This window comes from Diabrotica virgifera, chromosome 2, assembly GCF_917563875.1.
Source record: "Diabrotica virgifera virgifera chromosome 2, PGI_DIABVI_V3a".
NCBI lineage: Eukaryota > Metazoa > Arthropoda > Insecta > Coleoptera > Chrysomelidae > Diabrotica > Diabrotica virgifera.
This window is the reverse complement of record NC_065444.1, coordinates 200,567,378-200,580,665: the sequence shown is the minus strand read 5'-3', so window position 1 is coordinate 200,580,665 and position 13,288 is coordinate 200,567,378. Positions and strand designations below refer to the sequence as shown.

The 13,288-nt window shown below is 32.2% G+C and overlaps 1 protein-coding gene across 1 annotated transcript in view; it reads right to left on the bottom strand.

The window, feature by feature from the left end:
* LOC126880341 (ATP-dependent RNA helicase DHX8) overlaps positions 1-13,288 on the bottom strand; it is a 74,971-nt gene that overhangs the window by 39,203 nt on the left and 22,480 nt on the right. Inside the window, exons 6-9 of the mRNA XM_050644144.1 lie at positions 11,159-11,428; positions 8,725-9,084; positions 5,356-5,766; positions 1,732-1,973 (exon numbers count right to left, since the gene is read on the bottom strand). Of these exons, the coding sequence (XP_050500101.1) occupies positions 1,732-1,973; positions 5,356-5,766; positions 8,725-9,084; positions 11,159-11,428 (1,283 nt within the window). The remainder of the gene's footprint in view (positions 1-1,731; positions 1,974-5,355; positions 5,767-8,724; positions 9,085-11,158; positions 11,429-13,288) is intronic.

Sequence of the window (13,288 nt, the reverse complement as noted above, 5' to 3'; positions counted from 1 at the left end):
CGCCATCATCCTAGGCCTCCAGAAAATTTAGTACAGTTATGGTCCTGGTAGAGGAATATCGGGCTATTCCCCAGGCAAGAATAACACATCTTTATTTGATACCAAACAGATTGCGAGCAGTCGTTGCTCCGAAAGGTGAACATACCCGCTATTGAATTGTTTTGTTGTTAATTTTGTTTTGTGTTGTTAATTTTAGTGCGTTTGATATTTCTAATTAAATAAACCTTTAAAGCAGTGTTTTTATTTACAGCTTTTACAAGAAAAGAGGCATTCGGATAATCCAAAAAACATAATTTTAGGGATACCTCAAGGATAATACGAAACGGCATCAATACATGTACCTACAAACTCATGCAAGAATCTTGAAAACCGGAGTACAAACAATAAAGTTATAAATTGTCAAACTTAATCAAAAATTTTGGGTGGCGGAATTTTCTGCCGGTGAGTGTAGTTAATTTTCATTTACGGCCCCAAAAACCTTCCTAAGAATTTTTCTCTCAATATTGATTTTTTTTAGTAATTTTTCTCTCTAACTACTATAAACAATTATAAATAAGTATTAATAAATTATTTTTAATAGATATAAAATATAAACATTAAAACAAAATAAAACTCGCTTGCGTCAAGCACAATTCTGATACCGAAAACTCATTTCGACAGGGTAAATGGTGTCGAAGTCATTTATATTCACTATTCCGATTGTATTGATTCCAAAGTACTTTGTTTGCAATATTATGTTTCATAGTATAATAAACAAGTTCTAATTATCTTTAAAATCAATTTCCTCGACGTTTACATATAAAAAAAATGGATTTACGGATGGGGTGCAAATGCACCTCGTACCGTTGTTTAAGTAAGAATCTAGGCACCGTCTTACGAGGGTTAACTCATGTCTTTCTTCATTACATGATTTTTTTATGGTCTATTACTTTATGTATTTCTTGCGTTTACATATATTTTCTATAAAACTTTATTTAACACTTTAATAAATTTAGCGAACATTAAGTTACAGTTCGTCTAATATACCTACCGTTGCACGTCATTCCCTACGTCAGAGATCTAAGTTGACATTGTTGCCCAATTACCAAAAAAATCTTGAATTCATTTTAAATCAAATATATCACATAATTATTGCGAAGTGGATTATACAACGATACAAATTAATATTCAATGTAAATAAATAAAAATTTTAGAAATAGAAAACGCATTAAGTTCTAATCTTACGTTAAAGTAAATAATAAAAACAGTAAATATAAAACAAATACTTATAGTAAAGAATAAAAACAAATATGAAGTGTAATCACCGCAACTGTTAAATAAATGTTACCAATTTATGCCAAAATGTCACCTTCGTTCGATTACAGTTACAGTGTGTTCCGAACAAATGTGCTTCATAAAAACGCTTTATAATCCATTTATACAAATTAAATGACATACATTATTCTGTATTTCTTTAAGTTAGCATTAATAGAAATCTTCAAATATTATTTCTACGCGTTTATAATAAAATATATCTAGTGGCTGTAATTCCAGTGTTCTCGGCAAAATGATTCTAAAAAAGAGCACACCTACCGCCTAAATATTTCGTGGTAGTATCAGTGACGCCACTGGCTATGACGCGGATGACGTGCAAAGGTAAGTATATTAGACGAAGTATAAATAAATATAACGGCTAAATAAACGTGAGTCCTATCCTATCAAAAAGTATAACCGAATCTACTTTAAAATTACCTGTGAAATCGGTGTAACTACCAATGAATCCATTCCAGTTTTGGAGTTATAGACTTTTTGTTTCACAAAGCCTGGATCGACTACGTAGTAGATACCATCTATCGTCAAAGACGTTTCTGCTATATTTGTAGCTATCACAACTTTTCTGCTCCCAGGTGGCGCTGGTTCAAAGATTCTTGTCTGCATCTCGGAAGGCAACGCGGAATATACAGGGAGAATTATAAGTTCAGGTACATCTGGACCTAAAAAATACAGTTATGATAAATAGATCGGAACTTAAAAAGTTTAGATAAAAGAAGTGACAAAAGAGAGATAGAACACAAAATAGAGCTTACATGAATAAGTTTCCCCTTGTGTATGTCCTGTTTATATGTCAAAATTATACATGATAAAACAGTAGCATATGAAAACAAGTAAATTGACTTCGTAAGTACTACGTTTTCACCCAACATGACCGGAAGTAGAATCCGAATTTTGAGTTATTTTTACCAAACTTCCTGTCATAACTTTTTAACCGGAAATGACTTCAAAACCGGAACTAAATATTTGAGCATAACTTTTCAATATCACGTGTACTGTTTCTGCGACTGAATGTGTCACTTCCGGTTACAACTGTTTAACTGGAAGTGACATAAAAACAGGAAGTATATATTTGTTCTTGTCTTGCTAAGGCGCGTCGACTAATATATCGCTAGTACTATTTCAGCGACTTTAAAACAGTACATTATTGTATATTGGTTGCAGGCTACGAAGATCTTGAGTTTGGTATAACGGGGGTAAAACGGGCTGAGAATGCGAGCATTATCATATCGATCTATGTTTACGGTTAGTAAACATAATTTCTATATTACTATACCTCGTTTGTAAACTAGGAGGAATAATTCAAATTTACCGCGCCTTAAAAAAAGTTTTACATTATGCTATTTTCATGCTAGGCAAGAGCCATGCAAGACAGATCATGCGACTGTGCATGCCCACGCGCTATTTCCATGCAATTCCTGTGCCAGACGAAAAATTAAAACATGTTCTATTTTTCGTGCTATTTTGATGCAAGTTGTCAAATTTCATGTTGCCAATATAACAAAATTTACAGTTTAGAATAAAACTTAACCTTACTGTGTAAATTTAAATGTTATTTATTGGAAGTAATAATAATTTGTGATTTATACTTGAATATATTTAATGTTGGACTGAAATTTCCAAGTGAAATATCTAAAGTTAATGTATTGGTATATTTCTTTTGTTGGCAACAATGAAAGTGGTATCAAAATTGCACAGAAATAGCTCTGATGTAAAAAGGTCAGGCTAGGCAAGAGATATGCCATGCAAGACAGACTTGCATGGCATGAGACTTGCATAGCCTTGATGTAAGGCTGCCTTTATTGTTACTTGTAATTGGTCCAACCGCAGGCAAGTTTACTCCACTAACTTATGAAATTTTGACGCTATTGCCATTTATCAAATTTTGACAGTAATGGATTTAAAATTGATAGGTTAATTAAGTTATATCTTCGATTTTTGTGTTTTCTGCACTATCTCTTTAATTTTTAGATTTTAATGTGCATTTATATATAAAAAACAGTTGTTTTTAGAACTCTCTAGCGACGTGTTAGTATAATATAATATTTATGGATTACCTTCGAAGGCCAACATGATGAACCAAAAAAGAAGATGACTCTGGTGATTTTGCTAGTGACGTTATTGAGTGTGTTTTGAGTTTACTCCTCCTGGTTTAAAAACAGGGTATATTATGTATATATTTTGTATAATGATATAGGTCGAAAATTCGATTTGTTGAGTTTGAGATCGGTTATATCGAATTTGGTTCGAGATATCGAACTGGCAATATGGTATTAGTAATCTATATAAAAAACACATTGAATAGGGAACTTGCATAAAATTTTAAATTCGAAAAAAATGGTATAAATCACAACAGAACATAATTTAGAACCTGTATCAAAAATAAAAAAGTTTTGTTTGTCTTTCGTTTGGCCCCTAAAGACGACTAAAAATTCAACTTATACCAGCCACCCCAAAACGCGTCGTGACGTCACTGGGTTGTATGTTTACATTCTACACCAATTGTACAGTCGGAAAAATGAAAGAATACCCATGCACTATCACATGAATCACATATTATTCAGATTATTAATAATCTATCTCTCTCGTTTGTTATTTATGGAAAAAAAACAGCAAATACAAAATATGTGATTGATGTGATCGCTCATGGGTATTCTTTCATTTTTCCGACTGTATACACTCTGAGCTTCGCTGGTGTCGCTCCTAGCGGACTATTAATTCAACTTTCACCGGTAATTTTTAAATTTATTATTTAATTGTTATCGCTTAATATTTACAACGCAAAAAAGTAATTAAATTGTAATCGATTTTTTTAAGATTTTGCTAATCATTTTGACGTTCTATTGATAAAATATGAATTTCTTACTTCGGATACTTTCACAATTATCGTGTAGATGGCGCTAAGATTAATAGATTAATTTATAATTACATATTACGGAACATTAAAAAAACTTAAATTCAGTATTTAAAACGTAAGTATATTTAAGGTAAAAATATATACCACAGCTTTGACCAACTAATATTTTTTATAGTTAATGTTTTTAATTTTAATTTTAAATTAATCACTTTGACATTTATGTCAAATTTCCGGTAAAGGTTTACAGACTTGTCACTACTGGCGCTTGCGAATTTGTAAATACGTACGAGCTCACAGCGTATATATAATTTTGGAATAGACACTATAAACGTCAGTAGAAAATACAGTTATGTGACGTTACAAATGTTTTTGATCGTTTGAACTATTCATAGAAAATTTGTACTTTTACAAAATGGTTTTATTTTCAATAGTAAACCTTCTTTCCTTTCCTTCAAAAACTGTATCAAACTGCAATCTCAACAAACTGGTATATTTTATTACAATGACATACGATAAATGTCATTAGAATATAAATATTTTTCCTTTATTCCCCGACGACGAGCTGGCCAAATACCTAAGTAGGTGGAGGCCAATAAACTAAAGAAGAAGAAGAAGAATGTACGTAAATATAACCATAAACGGAACCACATAGTTAAACTCTGTGACGTCATGGGTCGCTTGAACTATTTTAAGATAAAGAAGACTTTACATTTGTACTTCTAAGTTATTATGAGTTTTTGAAGCGTGAAATTTTGGAAATCTCATTTTTATACAAAACTGAACATTATTATGTGTAATAAAAAAAATGTGCAAGTTCCCTATTGATATATCACATGCCTTAAATCGAAAATTCGACTTTGAGGTCGGTTATCTCGTAGATGGATCAAGAAATCGAAATGCCGTTTTCAGATTTGGATTCAGGAGACAAAACTACATGGGGATACATTGGTAGATCGGCCTCAAGTAATGCAAGGGTGGCGACGCACAAACGAACGAATTAACAAACTTTGCGAATTTATAAACAAAAATAAAGTTTTCGTTGAAAATGATACTTTGAAAGTGTCAGCATATCAACCTTTGGTCTTATGTTAAAATTAATCCGCTGAATGCACCCCAAAAGAATATTATTGGTGATAAAATCGACAAACACATAATGATAAAATCTACATTATTAATAAGATACTTACCTAAAGATTTCATTCTCTCATACAAAATTTCACAAGCAGTGTCAATCTCTTCCTGACCAGTCAAAAAAAGTAAAATATCTCCTGGCGGCTCTCTCAAATGTATCTGCATCACCGTTATCAAACTAGCATCTAAATAATCAGTTTCTGGCTCTTTTGTATATAGAACCTCAACAGGGAAAGTCCTACCAGGTATAGTAAAGATGGGCGCTTTGAAGAAATACTGCGAAAATTTTACAGCATCTAACGTAGCTGAAGTTACTATCAGTTTCAATTCTTCTCGTTTCATGACTGCTTGTTTTAGTAATCCAAAGAGAACATCTGTATGGATAGTTCGTTCGTGAGCTTCATCCAACATTATTACTGAGTATTGTTTGAGGTCAAGGTCCATGAGGCATTCTCTTAGTAACATACCTAAAAATAAAATCACATTCAATCAAAATTATACCGTATGTCCCTGTAAGTTGTATCCATATGGAAAACTTTTTTATTATTAATTTTACGAAAAAAAGTTATTCTTCATAAAAAGCTCTGCATGGTCCAAAACCTAAGATTTAACCATCAAATATCAAATTTTTTGAATATTATACGAGGTATGTCAAAAAGTTTTAATTTCACTCAAGAGTAAAGTAGCTTTATTTTTCACAATATTGAAAATTGCTATCATGAAAAGTTGTTTGGAATTAAAAACTATATTCTAGTATGCAATTACATCCTTCTACTTGAGATTTTTTTTTTTGAAAAATAATGGATAACTAACATTATTTTAAATTATTTTAATTAAAGTTCTGCATGGTCTAAAACCTAAAATACAACCATCTTATGTCAAATTTTATCAATTTTATACGAGGTATGTCAAAAAATATTAATTTCGCTCAAGAGTAAAATAAATTTATTTTTCACAATATCGAAAATTGTTATTTTAAAAAGTTATTTAAAATTAAAAACTATGTTCAAGTATGTAATTACATACTTCTAATTGAAATATTCTGAACTATAAAGGTACTTTACTTTTGATCTAAATTTATCTTTTTTGACATACCTCGTAATTGATAATATTTGATATAAGATGGTTGTATTTTAGGTTTTAGACCATCCAGAACTTTTTATTAAGAATCACTTTTTTTTCGTAAAATTAATAATAAAAGAGTTATCAGAATTGAAATAACTGAAAATAATGTTATTTATCCATAATTATTCAAAAAATATTTTTTTTCTCAATTAGAAGGATGTAATTGCATATTAGAATATAGTTTTTAATTCCAAACAACTTTTCATACTAGCAATTTTCAATATTGTGAGAAATAAAGCTACTTTACTCTTGAGTCAAATTCAAACTTTTTGACATACCTACCTCGTATAACATTAAAAAATTTTGATATTTGATGGTTAAATCTTAGGTTTTGGACCATGCAGAGCTTTTTATGAAGAATAACTTTTTTTCGTAAAATTAATAATAAAAAAGTTTTCCATATGGATACAACTTACAGGGACATACTGTATATTTCGAAACAAACAAACTTCTCGAAAAATATTAATAAAGGTAGTAACGTTACATATAGATTGAAATCTTTGGTCACACTATAAAGTGTCCCAAGGAGCAGTCAATTGTGAACCGTGAAAACAAATAATGGAAAGATGGAGAGAACATTTCAAAGAGCTAACTCATGCAGACACGGACAACATAGGGGAGATACAAGAAAGGAATGAAGAACAAGTGGAATCCATTAACAATAGAGGAATTAGAGAAAGCAATGGAAGGAGTAAAATTGTGTAAAGCACCAGGCAAGGATCATATCACCCCGGAAATGATAAAATTCATGGGGACAGAGGGAATGGCTAGGATGAAAGAACTAATGAATGATATCATAAATAGAGCAGAATTACCAAAGGACTGGAAGAAAGACATTATACTACCAATACACAAAAAGGGAGACAAGAGAAACTGTAATAATTACCAAGGTATCACCATATCAAGTATCCCTGGGAAGGTATTCGCAAGAATAATAGAGACAAGAATAAAAGCCCAAATAGAAACAACTATGGAAGACACACAGTGTGGATTCAGGAAAGACAGAAGCACGCAAGACCTAATATTCACATTAAGACAAGTAAGTGAGAAGGTAATCAAGCAGAATAGAGAGATACATATGTCCTTCATTGACCTGGAAAAGGCGTTTGACAGAATCCGAAGAAAGGACGTATGGAAGACACTAAAAGAAAGGGGAGTCGACAGACACATAATAGAAGTAATAAAGGATATGTACAAAAAAAATACAAATACAGTAAGAACCAATAGCGAGGAATCCAGAGAATTTACTACAAGTCAAGGCGTCAAACAGGGATGCGTGCTGAGTCCACTGCTATTCTCAGTGGTACTAGATGAATCGATAAAGAAAGCCAAGAGAAGAATGAGAAAACTAACATTAGAATATTGGCAAATGAAACGGACTCAACTATCGGAGCTACTATTTGCAGACGACATGGTATTGATAGCAGAAAACAGAGAAGACTTAAAGAACAATTTTGAAATCCTAGAAGAAGAACTATCAAACATAAATATGAAAATTAATACAGAGAAAACAAAAACAATGATAATTTCAAATACGAGGAAGACACACGCTATAGAATTAGACGGGAAACAACTAGAGCAAGTGGAATATTTTAAATACCTACGAGTAATAATCGAATCAAATGGTAAACAAGACATGGAAATAAACGAGAGAATGGTACGAACAGGAAGCTTATTTAACGCTATGAAAACAACATTTTTGGGGGAAAAAGAGATACCGGATAAAGTAAAAACAGCAGTCGTTAAATCAGTAGTTAGACCTACAATCATGTATAGCAGCGAGACATGGACATTGACGGGTAGACAAAAATCCAGAGTCAATGCTATGGAAATGAGGTGCCTGAGGAAAATAGCAAACAGAAAGAGGACAGACAAAATACGAAACGAAACAATTAGACAAAACCTAAAACTAGAACCAATCAATGAAAAAATAGTAGAGGGACAACTTAGATGGTTCGGGCACGTGTGTAGAATGTCGAACGAGAGGCTAACAAAACGAGTGTTCTAAACGAGAGTGCGGGGGAAAACAAAAGAGGAAGACCAAGAGTTATGTGGGTAGATGAAATCAGGAAAGAAGTCGAGAAGAAGGGATTGACATTGGAAAGTGCAAGAAACCTAACGCAAGATCGGAAAGCATGGAGACTACAATGCCAAACTCAACTCCACCAGCCTTACACCTAAAAGTAGAAAGGCTTAGGACTAAGTAAAGTAAGTAAAGTATTAGCTTGTGAAAACAGACTGAGATTTAAACATTTAATCTAATACCTAAACGGACAAAGAATGTAAGAACACAAACTTACCATCTGTCATGTATTTTATCATAGTTTCGGGACTAGTACAATCTTCGAAACGAATGGTGTAACCAACCTCTTGTCCCAAACGACATCCGAATTCTTCAGCAACTCTTTTAGCTACGGACATAGCTGCTACTCTTCTTGGTTGGGTGCAACCAATCTTTCCTCTCGACGTAAATCCGGCTTCAGCTAAGTACTGTGTTATTTGCGTTGTTTTTCCTGAACCAGTTTCACCAATAACTATAAGAATTTGGTTGTCGGTAACGGCTTTTCGTAATTCTTCTTTGAGCTTATAAATTGGTAACGATTGACGTTGCTCTATTATTGTTAAGTTAGTCTTTTTGCCGAATGATGACTTTTTGCCACCTATAACAAAATTAAAAAATGTTTATATGTATTCAAAATACACTCACCAGCACAAAAAACCGCCACCCCAAAAATGGGTCATTTTTAATGTCTTGTATTTCCTAAACCTGATGTCCGATTTAAGTAATTTTTTTAATATGTTATAGCCTTATTCTTTAGCAATATCGCTGTAATAATATTGTTGCTAGACAGGTACATTGTCATTGTATACAGGGTGTACGAATCAAACTGTGTTTTTTTCTTAAACTTTGGAACACCCTGTGGAATGTTCTACCTTTTATAAAATACTGAAATTAAAACCCAACTATAGCCTCAGGTTTTCTTAACATTCTATTTTTTGATTCATTCGCTTATGTTGGATAATAAAAAAGTTAGGCACTTTAACAACTACCCCTGTTTTTCGTCAATATAGGGTGTTTCTAAATAAGTACGGCAAACTTTAAGGGGTAATTCTGCATGATAAAATAATGACAGTTTGCTCTGTAAACGTATGCCCGCAAATGCTTTGTTTCCGAGATAGGGGTGTTGAAATTGTTCTTACAAACTGACGATTTATTTATTGCTCTAAAACGGTTTGTGATATGCAAATGAAATTTGGCAGATGTCCATTTTTTGGCATACAATTAAGAATTTTATATTCACCATTGACGTGCACACGGGATATATCTAAAATATTTATACCCGTATGCACGCCAATGGTGAATATAAAATTCTTAATTGTATACCAGAAAATGCTCAATAACTACCTCTTAAAATCTACCAAATTTCATTTGCATGTCACAAACCGTTTTAGAGCAATAAATAAATCGTCAGTTTGTATGAACAATTTCAACACCCCCTATCTCGGAAACGAAGCATTTACGGGCATACGTTTATAAAGCAAACTGTCATTATTTTATCATGCAGAATTACCCCTTAAAGTTTGCCGTACTTATTTAAAAACATCCTGTATTGACGAAAAACAGGGGTAGTTGTTAAAGTGCCTAACTTTTTTATTATCCAACATAAGCGAATGAATCAAAAAACAGAATATTAAGAAAACCTGAGGCTATAGTTGGGTTTTAATTTCAGTATTTTATAAAAGCTAGAACATTCCTCAGGGTGTTCCAAAGTTTGAGAAAAAAACACAGTTTGATTCGTACATCCTGTATACAATGACAATGTATCTGTCTAGCAACAGTATTATTACAGCGATATTGTTAAAGAATAAGGCTATAACATATTAAAAGAATTACTTAAATGGGACATCAGGTTTAGGAAATACAAGACATTAAAAATGACCCATTTTTTGGGGTGGCGGTTTTTTGTGCCGGTGAGTGTATATATGTTAGTTTCTTAGAGAATTGGCTTTTTGGCTAAGAAACCGGCTAGTTAGTTAAGTAACAGCGCTACTTACCTAAGTAGCGCTACTTAGAGTAATAAATTTCAATGCCCCGCTACTCTTTTCTATAAAGCTGGAAAAGCCATCTTTATAGATAATTTTCGAAGTTTCATCTCATTTCTACACAACACAACTCATAAAATTCGGCATGTGTTTAACAATTGGAAATGATTAATTCTAGAGTCAATTGTTAATTATCACTATAATGGACGAAATTGCAAAAGAATGCAGGGGTAAGGTAAACAGAACTATGGTTGGGGTATATAAACTTCAACAAGTATACGTGTCAGAGTTGATATATGCCGATGACCTGGTAATTGTGGCAAAATTAGAAAAAAATTTGCAAGTGAATGTGAATATTTCGAATGAAGCTATTAAGAAATTCAGGATGAAAATAAATATTGAAAAACAGAAGCTTTAGTAATATCGAAAACTAAAGAAAATATAAATGTAAAGCTAAATAATGAGACACTTTAAGGAGATCTAACTTATCTTACTTAATATAACGGCTGAAGAGATTGAAAACGAAAAAGATTGATGATTTCCTGATTGATGAATTCCTAATTGATCTATAAACAACTTCTAATACTAAACTAATAAATTATATTATTTACACTGTTTTTGTCTACCTAACTAATACAGCAGACGATTTTGAAATTTATACGGATGAGAACACAATTTAAAATAACATACCTATTACATGCTTTTTCCATTCTGGTAAATCTTGAACTTGTAATCCTATTCCTCTGCCCATCATTCTTGATTCGTCTTCTGGAAGAGGATCTATCCAACTCTTATTCTTACCGGAAGGCTGGGAATCGACTTCCTGTTCCCGCTGAATCATTTTCTGTTCCCGTCTTTCTTTAGCCAAAGCGGATTGCATCATGGCAGCTTGAGCTAATGACCCGTCTGGATTTTTGACTATTCTTACAGGACTAAGATCATGTAAGGCCCTACCGTGACCTGTGAAAAATAATAAATGGTATTAAATATATGACGTGTATAACTTTATTGAATAACTTGTTATAGTCGCCAAACATACAGAGCTCCCGCTACCATATGTGTAAAGTGTGCAATGCACACGGGCGCCATTCTTTAGGGGCGCCAAAACCCGGGGTCAAAAATTGCAAAAAAAAAACAAACAAACTTGCAAAAAAAATTGCAAAATAAAAAATTATAAAAATAATAAAAATGTATACCATTTTTATTCAGTTGCAATGCGAAGCCAAAACCGTCTTAATTTTTACTTAGATTAGAGAGTGCAGCCAGCACTCTTATCGACGATTTCACCTCTTGTAGAGGCTCTTCAGAGAATGCATAGGCTGCTTTCTCTAATCCTGGTAAAATTTTTTCGACATATTAGTCCCCCATTGCAACTGACGTGAAGGTAGTAGGTGCGTAGCGGCATCTGCTAAATGAAAGACTAAGTTTTTCAACCTAATAAAAATATTTGTAAAATAAAATATTTTTAAAAGATTTTTAATTGAAAAACAATATGCAGTGGTGACACCTCTAAGGCTTCTACGATATGCAAGCCAAATGGATGCTGCAGTGAAGACAAAGGGGAACGAATTCTACACTATGCAATTCACAACCCCCGTCTGCAGCTTGGTAAACGGGGGTTGTGAATTGCATAGTGTAGAATTCCTTCCCTTTTGTCTTCACTGCAGCATTTATTTGGCTTGCATATTGTAGAAGCCTTGGAGGTGTCACCAGGGAAATGGACTAATAAGTTTTTCAATTAAAAATCTTTTAAAAATATTTTATTTTACAAATATTTTTATTAAGTTGAAAAACTTAGTCTCTCAAACAAAAATTAATTTAAAAATAAAAGTTGAGAAATTAAATAGGATTAAGTATAAACACACACGAAATTTTATTAGTATATCATCCAGTTACTGCCGATTCTGATTTGCGGAAACATGTCAGAAGTCAGGCATTTTAATTTATTTTGTTACCGTTTTATTCTGTTTGTTTCATTTTGATATTTTAGTCTACAAATAATAGTCCCTTTACTCACGGTTTTTGCTGTGAATTATACAGAATCGCTTATATATTGACATGAAATTTGTCATACACATAGCTAAAAGAAAAGAAGTGATATTGTGCCGATGTGTGCTATTGTCCTGGGGGAATACGCCCGAGAATACCTGGGGATATTCTCGGGGGTAAAAAAGCAAACGTTCAAAATAAGACCGGAATTTGATAAAATGCCTAATTATAAGCAACTTTTGTTCTATAGAAATTTTCACTCAATACTTTTCGAGTTATTGGCGAGTGAAAAACCCCGATTTAAACGGTTTTTCGCAAATAACTCAAAAACTAATTATTTTATCAAAAAAATACTCTTAGAAAAAATATAGCTTACAAAAAAATTTAAAAAAATACTTTATATATTATGAAGTCTGCAAACCCAGTAGAAGCAGAGTTGTAGCTAATGAAAAGTAGGTTCTTATTGGTCAAATTCCAAATCGAAAATTTCAACGTAAAATAATCGAATAATTAAGCACTTTTCGGGTAAAACTCATTACAACTTCTTTAAAACATAAAAAAGCTTTTGATTTTTAAAAAAGTTTCTAGCAACAAGAACAAGCAACCGTTTCTTTTTGGTATAACAAAAAATCGTATAAATCACCCCCTAATTAGCATTCCAAATGCAATTAATTGTTACCGCTTTATCATTTACTATATATACTATGCATTGTTTATAATATGATCTGTAAGTTTCATCGGTTTAAAGTTTTCATTTTTTTTTTAATTTGGTTTTAAAGTAATTTTTTTTCTTGAAAAAATTCATTTTTTTTTCCAAATAACTTAAGAAAT